The following is a 27,634-nucleotide window of genomic DNA, read 5'->3' on the forward strand; positions in this document are numbered from 1 at the left end:
CCAAATTCGTATTGAAAAAAAATTGGTGATTAATTAAAATATATTTGCTGAACATGTTAATGTGTATTATTATTTTATAAAGGGGTTTATTACGTGATAGCTAAAAAGCCAAGATGGACGAGTCCATGACCTCCTGTCCATCACAGAGGTGATTAAATGATCAGAAGAAATTGAGCGAATTTGCGGCTTGTGCTTTGTAAAAAGTCCCGTTTAAGAGCTCCGGTGTGTTCCTGAATGGCCACTGGACGTGGTCAGTTCTTTGTGAGTCTGAGGCAGGGGTTCGAGAGGACTCAGCCAGGTAGACATGGACATGGAGGAAACTGTGGAGGAAGCAAAAAGAGAAAAGCTGCGCGTGATGGCCGCAGCAGGAGGTAGCCATCTTTACCCGATGCTCCAAAATGGCCTCCGCTGAGCTGCTAAACCAGGCCTTCACTCAGCTAAACCAGGCCTTCACTCTGAACACATGAGTAGCATAAATTACTTTAGGGTCTGTTCCTCTGGCCTTGGTCTTCTAGTAGAACCCCAGACATCAAACCTCTGAGGACTTGATTTTTCCCCCCTAAGAGTGTAGAAAGTTATAATGCTGTCACAAACCACATGATCTGCCCCAAAGTTTAACTTATAAATGTTTGGAAAGTGAAGAGAGCAAGACAAATACTGCATGGTTAAGGGGCATTTTGCTCTCTGAGGGTATTTGTGGGATATTTTGTCTTGGGGCAGGGTATTTGTGGTTGAGGGACATTTGTCTTTGGGGCAGGGTATTTGTTTTTGTGGGAAATTTGTCTTTGGGGCAGGGTATTTGTGGTTGAGGGACATTTGTCTTTGGGGTAGGGTATTTTGTTTTCAAGGGACATTTGTCTTTGGGGCAGGGTATTTGTTTTTGTGGGAAATTTGTCTTTGGGGCAGGGTATTTTGTTTTTGAGGGACATTTGTCTTTGGGGCAGGGTATTTTGTTTTTGAGGGACATTTGTCTTTGGGGCAGGGTATTTTGTTTTCAAGGGACATTTGTCTTTGGGGCAGGGTATTTTGTTTTTGTGGGAAATTTGTCTTTGGGGCAGGGTATTTTGTTTTTGAGGGACATTTGTCTTTGGGGCAGGGTATTTTGTTTTTGAGGGACATTTGTCTTTGGGGCAGGGTATTTTGTTTTTGAGGGACATTTGTCTTTGGGGCAGGGTATTTTGTTTTTGAGGGACATTTGGCTTTAGGGCAAGGTATTGTTTTGTGGGGCATTTGGCATTGGGGCAGGGTATTTGTTTTTGTGGGACATTTGTCTTTGGGGCAGGGTATTTGTGGTTGAGGGACATTTGTCTTTGGGGCAGGGTATTTTGTTTTGTGGGACATTTGTCTTTGGGGCAGGGTATTTTGTTTTTGAGGGACATTTGGCTTTGGGGCAGAATATTTTGTTTTTGAGGGACATTTGGCTTTGGGGCAGGGTATTTTGTTTTTGAGGGACATTTGTCTTTAGGGCAGGGTATTTTGTTTTTGAGGGACATTTGTCTTTAGGGCAGGGTATTTTGTTTTTGAGGGACATTTGTCTTTAGGGCAGGGTATTTTGTTTTTGAGGGACATTTGTCTTTGGGCCAGGGTATTTTGTTTTTGAGGGACATTTGGCTTTAGGGCAGGGTATTGTTTTGTGGGGCATTTGGCATTGGGGCAGGGTATTTGGTTTTGTGGGGCATTTGGCATTGGGGCAGGGTATTTGTGGTTGAGGGACATTTGTCTTTGGGGCAGGGTATTTTGTTTTGTGGGACATTTGTCTTTGGGGCAGGGTATTTTATTTTTGAGGGACATTTGGCTTTGGGGCAGGGTATTTGTGGTTGAGGGACATTTGTCTTTGGGGCAGGGTATTTTGTTTTGTGGGACATTTGTCTTTGGGGCAGGGTATTTTATTTTTGAGGGACATTTGGCTTTGGGGCAGGGTATTTTGTTTTTGAGGGACATTTGTCTTTGGGGCAGGGTATTTTGTTTTTGAGGGACATTTGTCTTTGGGGCAGGGTATTTTGTTTTTGAGGGACATTTGTCTTTGGGGCAGGGTATTTTGTTTTTGAGGGACATTTGTCTTTGGGGCAGGGTATTTTGTTTTTGAGGGACATTTGGCTTTGGGGCAGGGTATTTTGTTTTTGAGGGACATTTGTCTTTGGGGCAGGGTATTTTGTTTTTGAGGGACATTTGTCTTTGGGGCAGGGTATTTTGTTTTTGAGGGACATTTGTCTTTAGGGCAGGGTATTTTGGTTTTGAGGGTAATTTGGGTTTGGGGCAGGGTATTTGTTTTTGTGGGACATTTCCCCTGACATTTGATGGTTTCCTTCTTTTTTTTAACAGAAGTAGGGCTGAGTGCTCCAAACCCCCGCCCCCACCTTCACCCTCTCAGGTAGTCTGTAGCCCCGCCCAATCCTGGTCCCTGGAAAATTACTTTAAAAGGTAAATATCTTTGAGATATCAGCCATGAAAAATGTTTCTTCATTACAGATCAGTGGACTCTCCTGTATCATTTCTCTTCAGATTACCACCCGAGATCATCCTGAAGATTTTCTCCTATTTGGATGCGGCGTCTCTCTTCTGCGTTGGTTTTGTGAACCGACAGTTTCACGAGCTGGCAAATGACAAGTAGGTGATGTTTTTTCAACGTCAGCTCGAAATTTGCATTTCTGTTTTGAAACATGATGTCCGTGTGGTGATAAATTTGATGGAGGGTAGAAAGACGGAGTGACGTTGTAAACCCTGTGCTGTGTGTTGTGCAGTGTGATGTGGTATGAGTTATACTCCTGCGAGATCAGCAGGAGGAAATGGAGGCCGAGGTTGCGCAAGATGCCGGACTCTCTGAGCGCTGATGTGCAGGAAGTCCCGGCGGCGGTGTGGAAGAAGCTGCTGTTCAGTGAAATGGGCTTTCATAAGGACGCAGTGTGGAAGAAGGAGCTGAGACACACGAACCCCAACACGGGCATGCCGACGCAGACAGAGCAGGTCCTCAGGTCAGACTCGTTCCTTGTCATCTTGCTCTGATGGAGAGTTTTATTCAGGCATGGAGTTATAAAGGAGCGAAAAAGAGACCTCGAGAGACACGGTGGCATCAACCCAAACAGTATGTTAATATTTACGCATGGAATGTTATGGCAGGTTAAGGGTCATTTATCCTCGACATTAAACATGGATACGGACGGAGCCTTCTGTGTTCATTCCGTCCGTATTTGTGCAGTTTTCCGAAAGCTTACAGATATGGATGAAACTGAGCAGTACCGCTGGAATTCATGGGGCAGTGTAGCCAGTAGTTCAAGTGAAGAAATTTAAAAAAATAACGCACCGTCGCTATGTTGCTTGTTGTCAGAAAAGTTTGACTCTATGCTGCTCTCTAGTGGATATACTGCTTAATATCCATGCCAAGGTACAGGACGTATTGAAGTACAGTATGTGAGCGGTAACGGTTACATCATTCGAAACGGACCTATTTATTTTTGTACGTAAAAGGAGTATAAACGAGCCTTTACACAGCTAATCAAATTATTATGCATCACCACCGAGGTTTCTCAGTTTCTTGATTAGAAGTCTCCGAGGCGGGGTTTTACAGTAATGGTTAAACCACGACCTACAAACGCTCGCCTTTTAAACTAAGAAAATATGGACTGAAAAAGGAAATAGATATTTTAAGTTCGTTTCTTAGACAAGGATTTTTTTTTTTTTAAGCTTGTTACCTCGTTAACAGTTTCGGCAAGAATCTTCCGGCTTCTTCAGAAACAGTCACCAGATGTCGAGTGGTGACGTGCCTTATCAGCTGATGTTGCGTTACGGAGGCGTGAACGTCCCGCCCAATTTGACAGGTAGTTCACGCCTCCTGCTGTCAGGTCGCTCCTCCAGGACGGCGCTCCAGGTGTGTGACAGCGCGTACGCTCCCTCATCCCGGTTCATCGTCCTCTGCGCCCGCTTACGTATCTCCACTGCCTCTAAAATCCAACACTGGAATCTATTCTCTTCAGCGCGAATGACTCTGGCCTCTTCCCAATTCATTATGTGATTTTGCCGTTTGCAGTGGTCTGAAATGGCTGATTTTAAGTTTTCTTGGTTTGCTTTTTCTTTTTTGGATCTTGTGAGTCTTTTTGTTGTTTCTTTTTCACACTCTATTTGGTGTTCTTTCCTGCGAGTATGGAAGCATCTGCCCGTTTCACCAATATAGACTTTATTACATGAACGGCAAGGGATTTCATAGATGACGTTGCATTTATTGTCCAGTTGTATTTTGTCTTTGGGGTGAACTAGCAGCTGTCGGAGGTTCTTGTATGGTTTGACCGGGGTGTTGATGTGGTATTTCCTCATGGATCATTGGATGCGTTCTGTGACTCCTTTTATGTATGGAACAAACCGGGGCTTTGTCACACTACCATGCATAAAAGGAGTTACAGAACGCATCCAACGATCCATGAGGAAATACCACATCAACACCCCGGTCAAACCATACAAGAACCTCCGACAGCTGCTAGTTCACCCCAAAGACAAAATACAACTGGACAATAAATGCAACGTCATCTATGAAATCCCTTGCCGTTCATGTAATAAAGTCTATATTGGTGAAACGGGCAGATGCTTCCATACTCGCAGGAAAGAACACCAAATAGAGTGTGAAAAAGAAACAACAAAAAGACTCACAAGATCCAAAAAAGAAAAAGCAAACCAAGAAAACTTAAAATCAGCCATTTCAGACCACTGCAAACGGCAAAATCACATAATGAATTGGGAAGAGGCCAGAGTCATTCGTGCTGAAGAAAATAGATTCCAGCGTTGGATTTTAGAGGCAGTGGAGATACGTAAGCGGGCGCAGAGGACGATGAACCGGGATGAGGGAGCGTACGCGCTGTCACACACCTGGAGCGCCGTCCTGGAGGAGCGACCTGACAGCAGGAGGCGTGGACTACCTGTCAAATTGGGCGGGACGTTCACGCCTCCGTAACGCAACATCAGCTGATAAGGCACGTCACCACTTGATATCTGGTGACTGTTTCTGAAGAAGGCGGGAGATTCTCGCCGAAACTGTTAACGAGGTAACAAGCTTAAAAAAAAAAATCCTTGTCTAAGAAACGAACTTAAAACATCTGTAATAGTTAGACATAATGAACATCCACTACATATGAAAAAGGAAATAATTTTTTTCCTTTGCTGTAAAGTGTAATACATAAAAGTAAGTGACCATTTATAAATGAAAAATAGAGACACTAACACGGTGACGTATGAGTGAGAATGCGAGCGAGTGTTGAAATAAATCTCGAGTATATCGCCGATATTTTTCTGCATGAATGTAATTCATGCCTAGTTGTAATAATCACAGTCACTACAAATTAAAGAAACAAAAAAAGGCTTCCACAGTTCTACACTTTGTTGAGCAGCACGTAGAATAGCACTTGATCCAGCACATTCTGTTATGCGTTGTAGTGATGTTTTTATTTTCACTGTGCTTTTACAATTACTCATGCGAGCAACTTAATGAAGCCACAAGATACACTGAGGTCATAAAATAGTATCTAGGCAATTTATTCAGTGTTCCCCTATGGAATCAATTTTGTGCCAAAATGTTCATACAATACTTTTGAAATATCAAACGAAAACGACAAATCAAAATACAAAAAAGAACAAAAAGTCAATTTTTTTAGACTGGCAAACAAATTATTCGTGTAATCGTGCAAAATATCAGTCTATTACTCTTCAGAAACCTTTTATTTTTGTTCCGCGTCTTTCTCAGTTTTGTTTGATGTAATTTATTTTGGTTGCGATTCCAGCTTTCTCGTTTGCGCTCCCTGACTTTTTGCTTGCAGTTTTGGCACAAACTTCCCGTGTGGGCGGGCTGTCCAGGAATGCATTCCCATTGGCTAACTTGTGTTTGACTGACAGCTCCGCTCAGCCATTCACTACTCGGATTCTGGCGGACTGTTTGACGAGTGACCGATCCATTGACGGTAAACAAGGATCGAGTGGACTTCAGTGGCGACTATGATATTGAATTTACACTTTGTTGAATTAAACAAGCGATAATGTACAGTGGTGCTTGAAAGTTTGTGAACCCTTTAGAATTTTCTATATTTCTGCATAAATACGACCTAAAACATCATCAGATTTTCACACAAGTCCTAAAAGTAGATAAAGAGAACCCAGTTAAACAAATGAGACAAAAATATTATACTTGGTCATTTATTTATTGAGGAAAATGATCCAATATTCGCTGCTCCTCCTCCTACAGGAGCGATCGGATTTCAAACTCACACACAGCAACAGTGGCCGGTATGAGCTCCAACCTCATCGAAGCTGTTTTTGTATTAAACCTTCAGTCCATGTGTAACTCAGTTGTGAATACTGTATTTTAAGATTAAAAGACTTGGAAGGTTTTAACAAACACCATTCAGTCCAATAGTGAAGTCTTGAAATGTGTTATTTAGAAAACCACACTTCTGTATTTCATTGTTTTGAATTAATCATGAAATTCAAAGTCGTTTTAGAGATTTATATTTTAATTTTCGCATGAAAAAAGCAAGTATATTCAAACAGGTTTTCTTGAGTGTTCAAAAATTCAGATGAAATAAATTCAGTTTTACAATATAAAACAAACTGAATTAGAGCTACTGAAGATCTGGAAACTGAATTATTGAATGTGGAGCAGTAAGAACCCTCCGTCTGAAAGGGAACATTTTAAAATGAGTGTTGAGAGTGTGAGCAGTACTGGAAGGTGGTGTTTGCTGCAGGAGTCTGCGTGTCGTCTGGGAGATCACGCTGACCCATAAGGGAGGGAAGCAGAGCATGTACGAGCCGTCTCAGGTCGCTTTCTCGGACTCGTCCGTCATCGTGTGCTGGAGCGGCGGCGTGTGGCCGCAGATTCACCACATCTTTAGCATGCAGCTCCATGGAGTCCTGGGTTCCCCCTCAGCTGTGCCAGCCAAGTGAGCAAACTCCTTTAGTCACGACTAGTACAAATCCACGACAGGATGCTTTTCCCTGATCTGAAAATTAGAGTTAAACGCTGTCAGCAGATGATTTTAAAGATCCTTAGCACAGTGTGTTTGTGTGTGAGCCAGGCCGCAGTGGCGCTCTCTGATCAGTAAGACGATGGTGAGCTGGACCAGGAAGTGGAGATGCATTGGGATGGACCGGCTGGTGAAAGTGATGCAGCTTGGTGAAGGGATCACGGTGGGAGTGTGGAGAGTACGGCCATGTTTAACATTTACAGTGACAAGTGGAACTTCATGCTCAGTTCTTTAACTCAGCTCTGTGTTCTGTGTATTTATTTACGTGTTTGCATTTACGTTTGGCTGTAGGGCACGTGGATAATCGCCTTCATCATGGCCACCTTACACTTCCACAGACTGGTGGAGAGAAGTGTTCTCGGATCACTCTTCTGGTACACTGATGTTTCTTTGATTTTTAATAAGTCAGTGTGTTTTGTGTTTCTTGAGATGAGCACAGAGGCCACGCCTCCTTCACTACGACTGACGGACAGAGGCCACGCCTCCTTCATTATGACCGACAGAGGCCACGCCTCCTTCACTATGACCGACAGAGGCCACGCCTCCTTCACTATGACCGACAGAGGCCACGCCTCCTTCACTATGACCGACAGAGGCCACGCCTCCGTCACTACGACTGACTAGGCCAGAGGCCACGCCTCCGTCACTACGACTGACAGCCAGAGGCCACGCCTCCGTCACTACGACTGACTAGGCCAGAGGCCACGCCTCCGTCACTACGACTGACTAGGCCAGAGGCCACGCCTCCGTCACTACGACTGACTAGGCCAGAGGCCACGCCTCCGTCACTACGACTGACTAGGCCAGAGGCCACGCCTCCGTCACTACGACTGACTAGGCCAGAGGCCACGCCTCCGTCACTACGACTGACTAGGCCAGAGGCCACGCCTCCGTCACTACGACTGACTAGGCCAGAGGCCACGCCTCCGTCACTACGACTGACTAGGACAGAGGCCACGCCTCCGTCACTACGACTGACTAGGACAGAGGCCACGCCTCCGTCACTACGACTGACTAGGACAGAGGCCACGCCTCCGTCACTACGACTGACTAGGACAGAGGCCACGCCTCCGTCACTACGACTGACTAGGACAGAGGCCACGCCTCCGTCACTACGACTGACTAGGACAGAGGCCACGCCTCCGTCACTACGACTGACTAGGACAGAGGCCACGCCTCCGTCACTACGACTGACTAGGACAGAGGCCACGCCTCCGTCACTACGACTGACGGCCAGAGGCCACGCCTCCGTCACTACGACTGACGGCCAGAGGCCACGCCTCCGTCACTGCGACTGACGGCCAGAGGCCACGCCTCCGTCACTGCGACTGACGGCCAGAGGCCACGCCTCCGTCACTGCGACTGACTAGGACAGAGGCCACGCCTCCGTCACTACGACTGACTAGGACAGAGGCCACGCCTCCGTCACTACGACTGACTAGGACAGAGGCCACGCCTCCGTCACTACGACTGACTAGGACAGAGGCCACGCCTCCGTCACTACGACTGACGGCCAGAGGCCACGCCTCCGTCACTACGACTGACGGCCAGAGGCCACGCCTCCGTCACTGCGACTGACTAGGCCAGAGGCCACGCCTCCGTCACTACGACTGACGGCCAAAGGCCACGCCTCCGTCACTACGGCTGACGGCCAGAGGCCACGCCTCCGTCACTGCGACTGACTAGGCCAGAGGCCACGCCTCCGTCACTACGACTGACGGCCAGAGGCCACGCCTCCGTCACTACGACTGACTAGGCCAGAGGCCACGCCTCCGTCACTACGACTGACTAGGCCAGAGGCCACGCCTCCGTCACTACGACTGACTAGGCCAGAGGCCACGCCTCCGTCACTACGACTGACTAGGCCAGAGGCCACGCCTCCGTCACTACGACTGACTAGGCCAGAGGCCACGCCTCCGTCACTACGACTGACTAGGCCAGAGGCCACGCCTCCGTCACTACGACTGACTAGGCCAGAGGCCACGCCTCCGTCACTACGACTGACTAGGACAGAGGCCACGCCTCCGTCACTACGACTGACTAGGACAGAGGCCACGCCTCCGTCACTACGACTGACTAGGACAGAGGCCACGCCTCCGTCACTACGACTGACTAGGCCAGAGGCCACGCCTCCGTCACTACGACTGACTAGGCCAGAGGCCACGCCTCCGTCACTACGACTGACTAGGACAGAGGCCACGCCTCCGTCACTACGACTGACTAGGACAGAGGCCACGCCTCCGTCACTACGACTGACTAGGACAGAGGCCACGCCTCCGTCACTACGACTGACTAGGACAGAGGCCACGCCTCCGTCACTACGACTGACGGCCAGAGGCCACGCCTCCGTCACTACGACTGACGGCCAGAGGCCACGCCTCCGTCACTACGACTGACGGCCAGAGGCCACGCCTCCGTCACTACGGCTGACGGCCAGAGGCCACGCCTCCGTCACTACGACTGACGGACAGAGGCCACGCCTCCTTCAATACGACTGACTAGCACAGAGGCCACGCCTCCTTCAATACGACTGACTAGCACAGAGGCCACGCCTCCTTCAATACGACTGACTAGCACAGAGGCCACGCCTCCTTCATTAGATCTGGGACTGACAGACTCGGATGCCGCACTGTTTTCACTATGAATCATATTTTTGCTGCTTTATTCCCCCCACCCCCACCACACACTCCAGCCCCTACAGGCCAGACGAGATCAGCCCCCTGCACACTGACGTCCCCCCGGGATTCCGGGCTCATGGTTACACGGTGCTCGTGCTGCTTCACAACTCGGTGAGCCGCATTATGCACTGCCGTTTCTCACCAGTGCTCTGCACCAGAGGTAACATCTCCACACACTGCTCATGCTAACAATGGGCTAATAACAGTTAGATAGGGGCGTGACCTATTTCTTTAAAAACTTTAACCCCGTCTTTATTTTGTCCTCCTCAGACCAGTTCCACAGTCAGTGTGTGCAGCTCCGACCTGTGAACAGCAGCATGTGTCAGAAACACACTCCCATCTCGCGTAAGATCAGCTTCCCCTGGAAGGCTGGAGAGCTGCAGGGAGACATCAAGGTAACGCAAGTAATGTGCATGAAATAAAACCTTCAGCCGTCCGTACACGCTTAGCCTGAGAGAGGATTTAAATCTAAAACATCTCCCTTAGTCAGTGTAACTAAACGTGCGCTGCAGCTCAAACACAATCTGAACACTAATACGCATGTCAGTCATGTTGGAATAAAGGACTTCCAGATAATTCAAAATAACACACTGTTCACTGATAAAACACTAAAACTGTTTTATATTTAAGGAATAAAAGCACTCTATGCTCATCGTTCGCTGTACGAGTCCCTGTGACTGAGCTGTTGCTATGGAAACAAAAGCATATCAGACCGAGCGCGTTAATATTAATATAGCCCTGTGATGTGCAGCTGCACTACTGTCAGAAAATAAATCAACACCTTCTGACCAATCAGAATCGAGCATTCTGGTGTGTTGGGTGTTTGTGTTTACCAGATGAGCTTCACAAGGAGCTGCAAGTCGGAGTCACATTTCTGCCAAAGAGGTCTCCAGAAGTAACATACCGCAGCTCTAATGTATTTAGGGCTGATTTTAAAGACTGTTTGGAATGTGTGTGTCTGTAAAAGTTGACTCTGTGTGTGTGTGTGTTTCCCAGGGATGAGAGTTTTCCGCTTTTCGGCGGATTTCCGCTTTTTCTGAGCGAAAATCGATATTATGCCAAATCCGTTGAGATGTTTTTTCATTGAGGGGGGTTGGGGTTTGTTCCTTCGTGATACTCAAGCGTACGACGATGTTACGTGTTTACATTTTCGCCATCTTTAGTCTCGCTAAGTCTCGCGGTAGAATACGTTTTATCTACAATGTAATTGGCCAAAACATCGCTGGCGAGAGCATGATAGCCAATCATAACAGTTCTTACAGGAGTGTGGGAGAGAACAAAAGCCAATCATAACAGTTCTTACAAAAGTACCCGCATCGTTCTATTTTATCGAAACTTGCACATGTTCATGGTCGCTGCGCTTCAAAAATACGTTTCTGTTTCGTATCGGCTTTTTTACTCAAAATGCCGAATACAGTTGACAAGCGAGACGAAGCGAAGGTACGTGAAATCGATGCTGGTATAAAAAACAGAGAGAGGACTGACCAGCTCTTGTCTTTGGCCAAAAGGCTGAAGAAGTCGTCGAAATGATTAAATGAAAATGAGAAGCGACTGTGAACTACACTGTAAAAAATGATTTGTTGTTTTAACTTAAAGTTAGTGCAAGGGTTGCCTTAAGGGCTGCCTTAAAATTTTGAGTTCACTGAAATTAATATAGTAAGTTCACAACAATTTAACTTACTATGTGAATTCCAGTGAACTCAAAATTTTAAGGCAGCCCTTGCACTAACTTTTTTAAGTTAAAACAACAAATCATTTTTTACAGTGTATAAATAATTGTATAAAGTGTACATAGACATTATCCCATAAACTTAGCATTCGTTTGATTTAATACAGTGAACATGTATATGATGGTCAGTAAATCTGAATTAATGCTGACAGTTTTGAAAACTTAAATATTTCAAAAGACTGAAATCATAAGCAACTAATGAGGACATAGGGTGACCGACCTTTTCTCCCTAAGAAATGTTATTTAATATATGAACATTTTGATAATTAATAAAACTTACGTTTAATGTGAATTTAGTTTGTCGTTTTTGTTGATCATGAATTATAACCATACCCTTGAATGTAGAATGTGATTTTATTTTGAATTCAAACAATACTCCTATTGATTTGAAACATATTTTCATGTAAATATATAAAAAAGACAACAGATTTTTTATCTACTACAGCTCAGATTGCAGGAAAAGTGGTTTGTAAGGCCTTATTTTTCAAAATTGTCCTGGGGGGGTATCCCTCCCAGACCCCCGGCTTCGGGCGCCATCTTGTTTTCTGCTTTTTTGGTGACCACGCACTCTCATCCCTGGTTTCCTTTCCTCAGTGGGTTTATGAAATGATGTTTAATGCATGTTGACATGAAGGTGGCACTGTTTTCCGAGCAGGACTGCTGTGTGATGACGGTGTCGGTGCTGAACGAGGCTCAGACGCCGGTGTGGTGCATCAGCTCGTGTGCTGCTCTCAGCCCCAAGCACTCCCACGTGGTGTGTAAGACGTACGACGGCGAGCAGTTTGTGCTGTGGTACGGAGACACGGACGGGAAGCTGAAGATGACCCTGGTGTGGATGCAGGATCTGCAGATGTACTTCCTGATCGGCCTCCACATCTGGATCCACACGAAGAGGGTCAAGCCACGCCTCCACAAAGCCCTTCACAACAAATTCTGACCCGTCTCCGAGTTATAAACAAATGTTCTGTTGAAGTGATGTTATGTCAACCTGGTGTAGGTGGATTAGTTCGAAGATTTGGTTTATAGCTGGACTGAAGTCCACAGTTTTTGTTTGTTTGTTTGTTGGCTGCACGTTAATTAAAATGCTTCAGTGTTGTTCATGTAAAGTTCCTTTTCAGTATTATTATTATTTTTTTAGTCTCACACCTGGAAGATGTTTCTTGTGTTATGAGGTGAATAAAGTGGGACTGTGAGCATACCCCGTTCTGTAGATTGTGTGCTAGAAGATTATAAAATCAATCTTTGAATTATAACAAAAACCCCAGGGATGACACACAACCAGGAAGGACTGCGTGAGCATTTTACAGTAAATCCATCATTGTTGTAATAAATTTATCTAAGCAGGTGATTTGACCCTCGGGGCGGCACGGTGGTGTAGTGGTTAGCGCTGTCGCCTCACAGCAAGAAGGTCCGGGTTCGAGCCCCATGGCCGGCGAGGGCCTTTCTGTGCAGAGTTTGCATGTTCTCCCCGTGTCCGCGTGGGTTTCCTCCGGGTGCTCCGGTTTCCCCCACAGTCCAAAGACATGCAGGTTAGGTTAACTGGTGACTCTAAATTGACCGTAGGTGTGAATGTGAGTGTGAATGGTTGTCTGTGTCTATGTGTCAGCCCTGTGATGACCTGGCGACTTGTCCAGGGTGTACCCCGCCTTTCGCCCGTAGTCAGCTGGGATAGGCTCCAGCTCGCCTGCGACCCTGTAGAACAGGATAAAGCGGCTAGAGATAATGAGATGAGATGAGATTTGACCCTTGCATGCTTTCCATGTCGGCTTTAGAAAGTCGTTGCGTCTAAACAACAGAGATTTCTGAAGAACTTGGCCAAATATACAACCCCGATTCCAAAAATGTTGGGACAAAGTACAAATTGTAAATAAAAACGGAATGCAATGATGTGGAAGTTTCAAAATTCCATATTTTATTCAGAATAGAACATAGATGACATATCAAATGTTTAAACTGAGAAAATGTATCATTTAAAGAGAAAAATTAGGTGATTTTAAATTTCATGACAACACATCTCAAAAAAGTTGGGACAAGGCCATGTTTCCCACTGTGAGACATCCCCTTTTCTCTTTACAACAGTCTGTAAACGCCTGGGGACTGAGGAGACAAGTTGCTCAAGTTTAGGGATAGGAATGTTAACCCGTGCTTGTCTAATGTAGGATTCTAGTTGCTCAACTGTCTTAGGTCTTTTTTGTCGTATCTTCCGTTTTATGATGCGCCAAATGTTTTCTATGGGTGAAAGATCTGGACTGCAGGCTGGCCAGTTCAGTACCCGGACCCTTCTTCTACGCAGCCATGATGCTGTAATTGATGCAGTATGTGGTTTGGCATTGTCATGTTGGAAAATGCAAGGTCTTCCCTGAAAGAGACGTCGTCTGGATGGGAGCATATGTTGCTCTAGAACCTGGATATACCTTTCAGCATTGATGGTGTCTTTCCAGATGTGTAAGCTACCCATGCCACACGCACTAATGCAACCCCATACCATCAGAGATGCAGGCTTCTGAACTGAGCGCTGATAACAACTTGGGTCGTCCTTCTCCTCTTTAGTCCGAATGACACGGCGTCCCTGATTTCCATAAAGAACTTCAAATTTTGATTCGTCTGACCACAGAACAGTTAATCTGAAATTATACTCATTATTATTTACATCTTTGCTGTCAGTCATGCTATAGACAAGCCCCCATTGATGCTTCATCCTGCCCCTGTTCAGAGTCCCAAACATTCTGGAGTTCAAAACTAAATTACAGGATCGTATTGTTGAGAAGAAAAAACAATAATGAAAAAAGTGTACTGACATCAAAAGAAATACAAATTTGGACATGAAGTGACACGAAATTAGTTACACTGCTAACTTAGCTACATGTTAGACTGTTTAGTTAAAGATGCTGCCTGCAAAATCATCTGAAAATTTTTATTTTTTTTTAACTGTGCGTGGTATTTTCCTCTGTCTTGCAAGAACAGTATCATGCGGATGAATGGGATGTGATCATTTTGATGTCCTGAGGGTCGCTTTTCTCTGTTTTGGGACTGTTTTCCTCCCTCATGAGGTAAACAGTACGACCCGACGGAAATGGGAAACAGGCAAACATGAGGGAGGAGCTTGAACTAATTAGCATAATTGTGGAACTGCGTCACACCAAGATGGCGACGCCACCAAGAAAACATCGTGACTCTGTATCAACCTCAAAGAGTTTTGAGTTGCAGGGATGGAAATTGTGATCGACGTTCATGAATAGATCCGTGAAACAAAAGACAAATATTTATATTTTTTCTCTGTTCCTGCTTTTGTGTTCTCATTTCTTTCTCTGTAAGATCAGAACAGGTGTATAACTCCATACGCGCTAACATGGAGTCGAGCCCATGCACTCTAAGGCTAAGCTAGCTAAGCGCTAGCTAGAATGATTTAGTTATCTGTCCAGAAAAATGACACATCAGAGCAATAACCTCGCTCTATCTTGCAGTTGCACTCACTAGACAGGCTTTCCTTTTCTTTTCCGCTGGAAGGAGAGCCGAGTCCACCATGTTTGCCCATGCCAACTTGTTTTGGTTAAAAGTAGCTCAAACGCCCCACGGTGGTCATTGTTGATTGCTTGCTTCAGCGATCTCCGAAATTGTAAAATGCGAGATGCTTTTTATCTCAGCAAAACATTTACACACAGGATACATGGTTTGTGTGTGTACGCGCGCGCACAGCAGGGAAACATCTCGAAACTCCAACAGCAATAGAAATAGAACATTTTACCCAGAATTCAACTTTCCAGTCAGAACCTTTAAGTCAGACAAATTTATTTCCTGCATCACTATTTAGTATTTATAGTATATTATATTACACAGACACAAGTGTTTTACTGGGAAATACACCACTCATAATTTTCATCCGAGCTCCATCCGGGACATGGAGAACCAAAACCGGGACATAAATCTCTATACATCACTCATGAGGAAATCAGTGAGTTAGTTGTTTTGATAAATTTGGGGACTTTTTGTTTGTGAATGTGTTGACATAATAATATAAAGAAAATCACACGTTGGCTTGAAGATATAAAGTTTATCTTCCCATGTTGAAAAACTCACATTTTCTTAGGAAATATATCGTGGATCTGAGTGACATATTTAAATAATATTGTCTGGTGTTGAGTGGTCTATCAAATATATTCCATTTAGCTCGTATGATACTGAACGAGTCGGAAGATGAGTCGCTGAATGGAATATATCTGATAGACCACGAAAAATAGCAAACTGGCTCAAAATGAAAATTCTTTTGATTAACTTGTGTATTTTCGTGTGGATGTGTCCATATAATATAAAGAACATTACACGGTAGTGCGAAGATATGAAGTTTATCTTCTCATGTTGAAAATATTTCACTCACTCGTAATATATACACTCGCCACTTGAAGATAAAGTTCATATCTTCGTATCACTGTGTAATATCCTCTACAGTGCCTTGCAAAAGTATTCATCCCCCTTTACAGCATTACAAGCTGGAATTAAAATGGATTGTTGGAGGGTTAGCATTATTTGATTTACACAACATGCCATAAATCTTGCTATGAAAATCACAAAGGAGAAAGATCCCCCGGGGGGGGAGAATGAGCACCCCAACCGGACCCAAGGTTAACGACGCAGGACAACGGACAAATGACATCGCAAGTACTATGCACCTGCGACAAGGTCTGTAAGAACATCAGGGGCTTGAAGATACATCAGACCAGGAAGGGGTGCACAACAGGGGTAGTGGCGACACAGTGCACAGAAGCATCTTCTGGTGAGACAACGGAGGGGCTAGGCCCGGAGGCAAACCACAGTGTCCAGAACCTCCCAGTGTCTGTCACGCCTACTACCAGCACCCTACTGGCTGACCCTATGGCAAGTAGTACCCAGAGCCACCAAATACCATCAGCTACCAGAGATGAACAGAACCGTCAGAGCCACCAAGCAGTACCTGCACCAGCTGTCCACGATGACACTCCACAGCCGACTCAAGGATCCAGTGGCCCCAGTCCTCAAAGACAACCAAGTGACATCAGTTCGATGGGGACGTTGACCAGATCCTGGAGGAGATGGCTAAGGGGGATGTAGACCACCGGCTGGCTACTATGGCCACAATCACAGTTATCGTCGCAGCCAAGCGATTCAGGATGAAGGAGGCCAAGCCCACACAGCAAGCCTATGCTTCAAACCACTGAGCAAGGAGAATCCAGTGCCTCAGGGAAGAGCTCAAGGCTCTCAAGAGGCAGTATAAGAAGGCAGGTGCTGTGGAGAGGGAAGGTCTGACAGATTTGCGGGCAATCCTGAGGAAGGAGCTACTGACCTTCCGGAGGGCAGAAAACCACAGGAGGAGGCATAGGAAGAGGGCAAGGAGGAGAGCTGCATTCCTGGCCAACCCCTTCAAGCTGACCAAGGAACTTCTAGGTCAGAAGAGGACTGGCCATCTTACCTGTTCGAGAGAAGCCATTAATGATTACCTTAAGAGCACCTACAGTGATAACAGGAGAGACCAACCCCTGGAAACGTGTGAAGCTCTCATAACTCCACCAGAGCCAACAGCAGACTTCAACCTGAAGGAGCCCAGCCTAGAGGAAGTGGTGAGGAGAGCAAGAGCCAATTCTGCACCAGGCCCAAGCGGAGTGCCTTACAAGGTCTAGAAGAACTGCCCAAAGCTGCTGCACTGGCTTTGGAGGGCCTTGAAGGTGATCTGAAGAAGAGGGAAGATCGCCCATTTGTGGAGATATGTGGAAGGAGTGTTTATTCCGAAAGATGAGACATCTGAGAAGGTTGATCAGTTTCGGATCATCTCTCTGCTCAGTGTAGAGAGCAAGAATTTCTTCAGTGTGCTGGCCAAGAGACTCACCAACTTCCTGCTGAACAACAATTACATTGACATCTCGGTACAGAAGGGAGGTATACCAGGTGTTGCGGGCTGCCTAGAGCACACAGGTGTGCTGATTCAGCTCATCAGGGAGGCGAGAGAGGGCAGAGGGGACCTGGTGGTACTGTGGCTGGATCTCACCAATGCCTACAGTTCAATACCACATAAGCTGATAGGAGTGGCACTCGACAAGCGCCACGTTCCACAGAAGGTGCAACATCTCATCTTGGACTACTACAGAAAGTTCAGCCTGAGGGTATCTGCTGGTCTTACAACATCTGACTGGCACCAGCTTGAAGTGAGGATAATCACTGGCTACACCATCTCGGTGACCCTGTTCGTCTTAGCAATGAACATGCTGGTCAAGTCAGCGGAATCAGAGTGTCGAGGCCCTCTCAGCAAGTCAGGCATGAGACAGCCGCCCATAAGAGCCTTCATGGATTAACTGCATATCTGCAAATTAAAATGAAGTGTGATGAGGAGCTACAACTGCTACCCAAGCAGTGATATTATAGCTAGTGCCAAATCTGCAACATCTTTGTACAACAAAGAACACTCCGAAAAGGAATACGATTTAAATTCTTGTTATAAATTACTGGGAAGATTTTGAGTTTAACTTCATAATTTATTAATATTTTCACTTATCCTTGTTTACATAATATACTTGATGTGGTTCAGTCATTTTTAGTTGGATCGAACACTGCTTGTGGTGTCGACACTTTTTTTCTCAAATGGAACTTTTACTAACCTTCATTTACTGTTTGACATGATTATATATAATTTATTACTTGTAACCTATGATTTTAATTAACATACCTACTTCATACTGCTGTTATATTTCAAGTAATTTTCTTTGGTGGAATGTAATATTGTAGGTGATGTCAACACTTGTCAAATAGAACTTTGTGTAAATTTTATGAACTATTTAATATTAATACATTTTATTTGCAAAATTTACATCAATAATTCTGGTATTACTGATACAATGTATATTAAATAATTAAGTTTATAGTTCAGTCATTCTCTTTAGTAGATAATTATTTACTTGACTGTACATGTAGTCCTTTTTAATTCAGTTGTTTTCTCTGGGATCTGAAATTTCTTTTTATTCAGTACATGTTTATTTGATCCCTTTAACTTGATGCAGTGTGATAAATATGCCTATTACAATAGGAGTCTGTAATGTAGAATAAAACAATCGGTGCTTTGGATTATATCTTGGAATTTTTTCTCGTGTATACAGTAAGGGCTCATGGGTGTATATAAGGGAAAAGTACAGATTTTGTAAGGGCATGTATGCTGTCTTGTCAGGTTTGTAGTGGTGCTATATTCTTTCTATTTTGCTATAATGGATTTAATGGTGCTCTGTGGGATATTCAAAATTTGGGATATTTTTTATAACCCAACCCTGATCTATACTTCTCCACAACTTTGTCTCTGACCTGTTTGGAGGCTCCTTGGTTTTCATGTTGCTTGCTTAGTAGTGTAGCAGAGTCAGGGTCCTTCCAGAACAGGTTGATTTATACAGACATCATGTGACAGATCATGTGACACTTTGATTGCACACAGGTGGCTCTTAATCAACTAATTATGTGACTTATGAAGTGAATTGGTTGGAGCAGCTCTTATTTAGGGGTTTCATACGAAAGGGGGCAAATACTTATGCACACTCCAGATTTCTGTTTTTTCATCTTAATTATTGTTTGTGTCACAATAAAAAAACAATGTGCACCTTTAAAGTGGTCAGCATGTTGTGTAAATCAAATGGTGCTAACGCTCCAAAAATCCATTTTAATTCCAGCTTGTAATGCAACAAAACAGGACAAACACCAAGGGGGATGAATACTTTTGCAAGGCACTGTATATATGTAGCTGTTCTAACATTGAGGATAAGCTCCATATGCTGGATTAAAATGTCGGGTTTGTCTCCTCAGCTCAGGTGTGAGAGGTTTAATTCATCATCCCATTATTTGGTGGTGTAAGTTTGCACTGAGAACCAAAACTTGAGAAACCCCCCCCCCCCCCCCCCCCCCCACACACACACACATATATGTAAATATTCCTGCATGATGATATGCTGGTAATCCAAAAACCTCTAATGCCTCCCAAAAGATTCAGAAGGAATTCTTTGTGAACACAAACCTGAGATTATAAGCAAGGGCGTAAAAACGGTGATGATATTGGTGGGGACATAATTTGGCCAAGCGCCCCAGTGTGCCATGGTTGTCGCACGAAATGTGGCCTACACTGTACAAATGATTGGTTGTCCATTCCTTTGTGTTATTTTGATCTTTAGCACCAGGTACACTTAGGCCGAATCCCATTTCACCCCTTGGACCAACCCCTTGGCCCTTCCCCTCCATTTTGCGCGTTCACGTGAAGGGGTAGGGGTATCCCAATCCCAGTTAACGCGGAGGGGTAGGGGAAGGCGTAGGGCTTCTGTACCCCTCCAAACGGAGATTTTCCTGGAGCAGACTCCGAACGAAGGGGTTTGAGTGATTTCCCACAATGCCATGCGGATTTCAGCGAGATTTCATGCGGATTTCAGAAAGATGGCGGTTCCCGCGGCGAAAGATTGTCATAAATGTATTTTCTCCATTATTTACGTGTTTTAAGTTGTTATCCAGAGGAAACACGCCGCTTGATTCGCTTTCGAGCTGAGAATGAGCAGCGATTTCTGAAATCCAAGCTGCTGCTAAAAAGCTTTGGGAGTGAGTATTGTTTTCGGTTGCTTTACTGCGTACGTTTTGTTCTGTTATTCTCACTTTTATTGTTTACATGAGTGTTCTGACACCTCATTCTGTCGGATGTGGTGCACGAAGCGCCAAAGATATCCCATTCAGTGGTGTTAGTTAACAAATCACACCCTGCCAGCAGAGATTTCTGGCTCTGACTGTAGCGGCTGGTCGCAGCCAATGACGCGTCGCGTTTTGCTAACGTAAACGCTGACGGAGGTACGCGATGACGTATGCGATTGTTGAAGGGCTATCCCAATACGTAAGGGTTGAATTTCAAGCCCTATCCCTTGTAGCTCAGTTTCAAGGGGAAGGGCCAAGGGGACGGCGGAGGGGACGGCGGAGGGGAAGGGGTAGAAATTAGAATTGGGATTGGGCCTTAGTCTTAGTCTTAGGCTAACATCTGCATGTATACGGGCAATACATTACCACACAGAGAAAGTGGACATTGAAGTTGCTGTGAATTTCGCTGTAGTGGATGACCTACCCAAAATACAACAACACAATCAGAATTATGTGCTGCTGCTTCATTTTCACACAACTTTTACTATTTTCACACATTTGAAACATTATGTGCTTCCTTTTGAGTTACTGCAATTTCAGAATCTGGAAGTAATGTAGGTATGGGTGGTAGAAGTGTGAAGAGTTTTGGTAGTTGTAGTGCATTTTGCAAAAATGTTTATTCATCAAGTTGAAAGGGTTAAGTGACAATTGTTTCACATTTTTACATTTTATTGCAGAGGTTACATACATACGCATATACACATGCATATATACATATGCATATACATGCAAACAATGAGCAAAAAAAAGGTAAATATAAGTAAACATTTAGCATTACCTACAAGCATTTATTAGTGTGTGTGTGTGTGTGTGTGAGAGAGAGAGAGAGAGAGAGAGAGACAGACAGACATAGAGAGAGAGAGAGATTGCAAACAGAAACTCCTTGCTGTTACAGGATCATATGACAAAAATGTCATATTATGTCCTCCTTACGTTTTCTTTTATTGCCCGACATCACTGCCTGTGTGCTGTTTTGCTGTAGCAGCGAGCTGGATGCTGATTTTACCGCTTGCTACTGCTTACAGCCAATGACAACAAAAAACCATAGCAACGTCAAGGCAACGGGAGGTGGGCCAATCAAAAACCATAGCAACGTCAAGGCAACGGGAGGTGGGCCAATCAAAAACCATAGCAACGTCAAGGCAACGGGAGGTGGGCCAATCAAAGCTTCATAAAGCTTTTTTACCTGCTGTCCCCACCAATAGTCAGCCGTCTTTGAGAGGTCTGTTCACAACTGAAAATCAGCTGGAAGCGATACCGCGTTTGGTGTTTTTATTCAGTGTTTCCCACATCGCTGCTTCTCCATTCAAAAATGGTATGGACATTTTAAACTCAGCTGAATATTGGTATGGACGCGTCCATACCGTCCATACGCATTTTTACGCCCATGATTATAAGCCACGCCCCCAAACAAGCCCAAGATTGGTGCTGAATGTGGACTTGAATGCTTGGATTGAAATATTTGACAAAAGAATAATGGAAAAAAATTTTTTTTTAGTTTCCTGTACATTTTCTACATCATCTTAACCAGCCACTGCTAAAGCGCTGTAAAGTACTCAATCACACGCGTACACTTTAGATTTTAAGTTGTAAAGTCTTCTGTGGTGTGTTCGCCATCTCCACAGCTGTCCTGTAGTCGAGTGAGGAGTCCGATGGCGGACGTGTGCCTCTCTTTAGGCCTTGTGTTTTTTGCCGTGTTTCAGGGCGTCGGCCAGGGCTTCCAGAGCTTTATCAGCGTTAAACATGCTGCAGTTGTAGCCCATCAGCCCCACACGCATCACCTAGAACACACACAGATGTCAGGGGTTGTTGGGTTTTAACACATGACTCTGCTTTCATCTTAACTCTTGAGAATAGGAGTGGAAAGGCACTCTTGCATTAAAAAAGGCGGAGCCTCATTTGATAGAGACTGGATGTTAGCTACAGTGGTGCTTGAAAGTTTGTGAACCCTTTAGAATTTTCTATATTTCTGCATAAATATGACCTAAAACATCATCAGATTTTCACACAAGTCCTAAAAGTAGATAAAGAGAACCCAGTTAAACAAATGAGACAAAAATATTATACTTGGTCATTTATTTATTGAGGAAAATGATCCAATATTACATATCTGTGAGTGGCAAAAGTATGTGAACCTCTAGGATTAGCAGTTAATTTAAAGGTGAAATTAGAGTCAGGTGTTTTCAATCAATGGGATGACAATCAGGTGTGAGTGGGCACCCTGTTTTATTTAAAGAACAGGGATCTATCAAAGTCTGATCTTCACAACACATGTTTGTGGAAGTGTATCATGGCACGAACGAAGGAGATTTCTGAGGACCTCAGAAAAAGAGTTGTTGATGCTCACCAGGCTGGAAAAGGTTACAAAACCATCTCTAAAGAGTTTGGACTCCACCAATCCACAGTCAGACAGATTGTGTACAAATGGAGGAAATTCAAGACCATTGTTACCCTCCCCAGGAGTGGTTGACCAACAAAGATCACTCCAAGAGCAAGGCGTGTAATAGTCGGCGCAGGGTAACTTCTAAGCAACTGAAGGCCTCTCTCACATTGGCTAATGTTAATGTTCATGAGTCTACCATCAGAAGAACACTGAACAACAATGGTGTGCATGGCAGGGTTGCAAGGAGAAAGCCACTGCTCTCCAAAAAGAACATTGCTGCTCGTCTGCAGTTTGCTAAAGATCATGTGGACAAGCCAGAAGGCTATTGGAAAAATGTTTTGTGGATGGATGAGACCAAAATAGAACTTTTTAGTTTAAATGAGAAGCATTATGTTTGGAGAAAGGAAAACACTGCATTCCAGCATAAGAACCTTATCCCATCTGTGAAACATGGTGGTGGGAGTGTCATGGTTTGGGTCTGTTTTGCTGCATCTGGGCCAGGACGGCTTGCCATCATTGATGGAACAATGAATTCTGAATTATACCAGCGAATTCTAAAGGAAAATGTCAGGACATCTGTCCATGAACTGAATCTCAAGAGAAGGTGGGTCATGCAGCAAGACAACGACCCTAAGCACACAAGTCGTTCTACCAAAGAATGGTTAAAGAAGAATAAAGTTAATGTTTTGGAATGGCCAAGTCAAAGTCCTGACCTTAATCCAATGGAAATGTTGTGGAAGGACCTGAAGTGAGCAGTTCATGTGAGGAAACCCACCAACATCCCAGAGTTGAAGCTGTTCTGTATGGAGGAACGGGCTAAAATTCCTCCAAGCCGGTGTGCAGGACTGATCAACAGTTACCGCAAACGTTTAGTTGCAGTTATTGCTGCACAAGGGGGTCACACCAGATACTGAAAGCAAAGGTTCACATACTTTTGCCACTCACAGATATGTAATATTGGATAATCTTCCTCAATAAATAAATGACCAAGTATAATATTTTTGTCTCATTTGTTTAACTGGGTTCTCTTTATCTACTTTTAGGACTTGTGTGAAAATCTGATGATGTTTTAGGTTGTATTTATGCAGAAATATAGAAAATTCTAAAGGGTTCACAAACTTTCAAGCACCACTGTATTAGCAATGATGAACACTTCACATAGGACAGGTACACTACCGTTCAAAAGTTTGGGGTCACCCAGACAATTTTGTGTTTTCCATGAAAAGTCACACTTTTCTGGCCATTTTGAGCATTTAATCGACCCCACAAATGTGATGCTCCAGAAACTCAATCTGCTCAAAGGAAGGTCAGTTTTATAGCTTCTCTAAAGAGCTCAACTGTTTTCAGCTGTGCTAACATGATTGTACAAGGGTTTTCTAATCATCCATTAGCCTTCTGAGGCAATGAGCAAACACATTGTACCATTAGAACACTGGAGTGAGAGTTGCTGGAAATGGGCCTCTATACACCTATGGAGATGTTGCACCAAAAACCAGACATTTGCAGCTATAATAGTCATTTACCACATTAGCAATGTATAGAGTGTATTTCTGATTAGTTTAAAGTGATCTTCATTGAAAAGAACAGTGCTTTTCTTTCAAAAATAAGGACATTTCAAAGTGACCCCAAACGTTTGAACAGTAGTGTAGATGTTCTCCTCACCAGGCCAGTGGACGGCCCCAGCCCTCCCGTCATCTCCAGCTGGTGGTGCTTCATCATGTACATTAGAAGCTCCTTCCAATCATATCCTTCAGGGATGCTGATGGTGGTGACCGATGGCAGCCTCAGATCCTAAACACAAATGACTTACGTGATGAATGTTTTAAGATTATGATGATGATCGCATGATGAACGAACAGCTCACCTTGTCCTTGATGAAGAGTTTAAGGCCGAGATCTTCTAAACCCTTCCACAGATACTCTGTGACCACTCTGTGCTGTCTCCACGAGTTCTCCAGGCCCTACAGGAAAGAACAGAACATCCTCAGTACTGACTTTCTCTCTCATGTTTATACCACAGCACTGCTGAATTCTCCATTCTGACTGGTCAGGAGGATAAATGAAGGATTTGTTAGAAGCACCAAGTGATTTAAAATGACACCATTTAAAGCCGTTTTAATGACATTTAATTTCTTGCAAACAGCAACACCTGGAACATCAGAAAAGGAAAGAAGCCATACCTCCTTCAGTTAACCTAAAAGAGAGGCCACACCTCCTTCATTGGCACTGACCATTGCAGAGGCCACACCTCCTGAACTTGCATAGACAGGTATAGATAGTTTTCACATGACGTCACAGAGTCGGGGATTCCCTACGGGTCAAGCTTACCGTACGGGTCAAGCTTACCGTACGGGTCACTGAGCACACATTGTAATGCGCGAGTACAAAGTCTTCAAAAGAACCCAAGCAGGCTATTTAAAGCTAGCAATGGTGCACACCTGTTGTATTCACGGCTGTCGTGATAGGTCAGATGATGAAGTCAAGCGGAGCTTTTATGGAATTCCCACTGTACGGGAGCACGAAGGCGAGCAAACAAAGAAACTCAGCATACAAAGGAGAAATCTATGGCTTGCGAGAATCAACCGCAAGGATTATCAGCCTTCCAAACACAGCAAAGTCTGCTCCGATCATTTTATAAGTGGTAAGTTGTTTAAATAAACAATCAATTGTGTTTAAGTTTGTTTTTAGAAACCAAAACATCATGTGAACAATCTCTGGAGAATGCCTAACTGGAACCGCTGAGTGTACGTTTACATTGTAATGTACACTTAATGTTGCTCGTTTGTCACGTTTCTATTTGAAACTTGTCACTTCACTCACGCAAGGGTCATTTTTGAAAAACATTTTAGGTCTATTCTGTATGATTTGATTTGTGTTTGGGATGCAAACAGCGCGGCTTTTGGCGGATGCCGCCTGAATCGCACAAATCCGATTTTTTTTTTTAGGGGGGGCGTTGGAGTGTCTGATTATAATTTCAAAGTAAATTCTGTATTAAAATTATTAAATAAGCAAATCTGTTACAGTCCATGAAACAGGAAGTATAAGGATAAGAAAAAAACAGTTTAAACTGGAAAGCTGCGCACATTTGCGCAGTCCTGCACACCGCTTGGGCTGCGCAAATGTGCGCAGCTTTCCGATTTAAACTGTTTTTTTCTCATCCTTATACTTCCTGTTTCATGGACTGTAATGGATTTGCTTATTTAGTAATTTTAATACAGAATTTACTTTGAAATTATAATCAGACACTCCAACGCCCCCCCCCCCCCCCCCCCCCCCCAAAAAAAAATCGGATCTGCGCGATTCAGGCGGTATCCGCCAAAAGGCGTGCTGTGAATATATAAAGTTGTATATATCAGACAGCCTTTAAAGTTTGATGAAGTCAGTTTCAGGCTTTGGAGCAGGCTTTGGCAGTTTCAGGCTTTGGCAGCCCTGCATAGTCACTTGAAAATGCATCTTTGTCCACTTCGTAGGGGTCAGTTCCCCCAATCAAGGCCAGTTTGGCTGCATACCGTTGTCGTGAGATGTCATCTAATCAGTGGCGGCTGCTGGTTTTTAAAACAGGGGAAGCCCATTTTACGCATTCATCGTAAAACCTGTAGGCCGGATATCAAAGCATAGAAAGGTGTGCCCCATTAGCATAGTGAACTAGACAACCCTACCTAGTGGCAGAAAGTATTTTTGCTTGTACATTTCATGTTATAGTCTGGCTTGCTAGGCTAGTGCCTCATGTCCTTAATCAAAAATATCAAACATCCAAAAATCACTGGCTATTCAACGAAGAGCCTTGAACATCATACCCTGATATGCAACACAGAGTCTTTAACACAACACCCAGCTGTGCAACACATCCTTGAACATCTTCTGCAACACAGTCTGGAAATCCATAACCAGGTAGGCTATGCAACACACAGAACCTTGAATATTATACCCAGGTATAACCTATAACACAGAGCCCACCATTCTCTTAACATTACTGAACAATATACACACTTCAGATTCATGAACATGAACACTATTTATACACAAATTCTGCCCTCCGCTCCTTTTCCAGAAAATGGTCTGTGACCCTGTCATACCAGCTGGTTGTGCTTTCCAGAGACTTCACCAATTTCTGTTAGCAGCTAGCACTGCAGATCCCAATAAGGCTCAAGCTAGCCTACAACCAGATTGAACTACAAATGAAATAAACGAGTGAATTCGCGAATGATCAAACTGATAGAATGGATGAAAGTTAACGGAGCACAACGAGTAATATTTACATTTATTTACAGAGTAATGTACAGAGACATCAATGAGAAGAACCGTTTATATGAAAAGAAATTCGGACAGCACTTTGGCACACGACTACACTTTCTCGACATCCGCTAGGGACTCACTGATCATGCTTCCGTGTTCCTCGCCGAAGTACCGCCCTCCTCATGTCTTTCAAACACCACCTCCAATAATCCTACATCAGCCCGGCTTCTTGTCCCTCCCACTGTCTCGTTTAGTCCCAGAGAAACCCGGCTTCCCTGGAAGTGACGATTTTGTTGATTTTAACCAATAACAACTAGCCGAAATTGGCTGTTCAGAGCCGTCTCGTAGACTGCAACGGATACCCGGCTGCCAGTCAGTGTTGCCAGATACTGCTGACGTTTTCCATCCCAAAATATGTTCAAAACCCGCCAAAATGCACTTAAAACTGCCCAATCTGGCAACACTGCTGCCAGTCCATAGAGCCCATTGAAATAAGAAAGGTTACAGCCTGGCAGCAAAGGTGATTCTCGTAGCGAACTGCAAGTTCGTCAGACATCACTCAAATAAGTTACAGGATAGTTATGAACATAAATACAATCTTGGGCATATATTATGTTATGCAAGTTATTGTTTTAATGAGAATTCAATGCCATAGACGCCGCAGTTTGGGGAGAGAATTTTAGGGGAAGCTTGGCTTCCCTTGTTGTCTGAGAAATCGCCCCTGCGTCTAATGTATCTATATACTTCTGTTTGCTTGATTTTGCCGACATTGATCTTTATTTTAGAAAACTGACTATATAACTTCATAAATTCGTCCGAGATAATGTAGTCGGTAATGGCGATGGTCCGTTTTGTTTGCCCCACAACATGGCGGCTGGAGGGCGTTCCCCGGAATGCCGTGACGTCAGTGAAAACTATCTATAGAAGTCACACCTCAT

The 27,634-nt window shown here is 44.2% G+C and overlaps 2 protein-coding genes across 2 annotated transcripts in view; one reads left to right on the forward strand and one right to left on the reverse strand.

Moving 5' to 3' along the window:
* Positions 1-216: 216 nt before the first annotated feature.
* zgc:161973 (uncharacterized protein LOC556635 homolog) lies at positions 217-12,487 on the forward strand. Its single transcript, XM_060898229.1, has 11 exons — positions 217-371; positions 1,190-1,198; positions 2,326-2,421; positions 2,503-2,607; positions 2,742-2,972; positions 6,720-6,914; positions 7,050-7,176; positions 7,290-7,372; positions 9,691-9,836; positions 9,947-10,071; positions 12,061-12,487. The coding sequence occupies exons 1-11, from the start codon at positions 235-237 to the stop codon at positions 12,340-12,342; spliced, it is 1,536 nt and encodes a 511-aa protein (XP_060754212.1). The 5' UTR covers positions 217-234; the 3' UTR covers positions 12,343-12,487.
* A 9,264-nt stretch (positions 12,488-21,751) lies between these two features.
* Positions 21,752-27,634, reverse strand: part of agxtb (alanine--glyoxylate and serine--pyruvate aminotransferase b) — a 57,430-nt gene continuing 51,547 nt past the window's right edge. The window contains exons 9-11 of the mRNA XM_060898230.1: positions 24,326-24,421; positions 24,124-24,252; positions 21,752-21,859 (exon numbers count right to left, since the gene is read on the reverse strand). Coding sequence (XP_060754213.1) covers positions 21,752-21,859; positions 24,124-24,252; positions 24,326-24,421 — 333 coding nt within the window. The remainder of the gene's footprint in view (positions 21,860-24,123; positions 24,253-24,325; positions 24,422-27,634) is intronic.

This window comes from Neoarius graeffei, chromosome 17 (genome assembly GCF_027579695.1).
Source record: "Neoarius graeffei isolate fNeoGra1 chromosome 17, fNeoGra1.pri, whole genome shotgun sequence".
NCBI classification, from domain to species: Eukaryota; Metazoa; Chordata; class Actinopteri; order Siluriformes; family Ariidae; genus Neoarius; species Neoarius graeffei.

Excerpts from the sequence above, each read along its gene's own strand:
- zgc:161973 (XM_060898229.1), top strand. The coding sequence starts at position 235 with ATGGCCACTGGACGTGGTCAGTTCTTTGTGAGTCTGAGGCAGGGGTTC. Across the intron at positions 9,837-9,946 it reads ACCAGTGCTCTGCACCAGAG|ACCAGTTCCACAGTCAGTGT; the intron begins GTAACATCTCCA and ends TGTCCTCCTCAG. Across the intron at positions 10,072-12,060 it reads AGCTGCAGGGAGACATCAAG|GACTGCTGTGTGATGACGGT; the intron begins GTAACGCAAGTA and ends TTTTCCGAGCAG.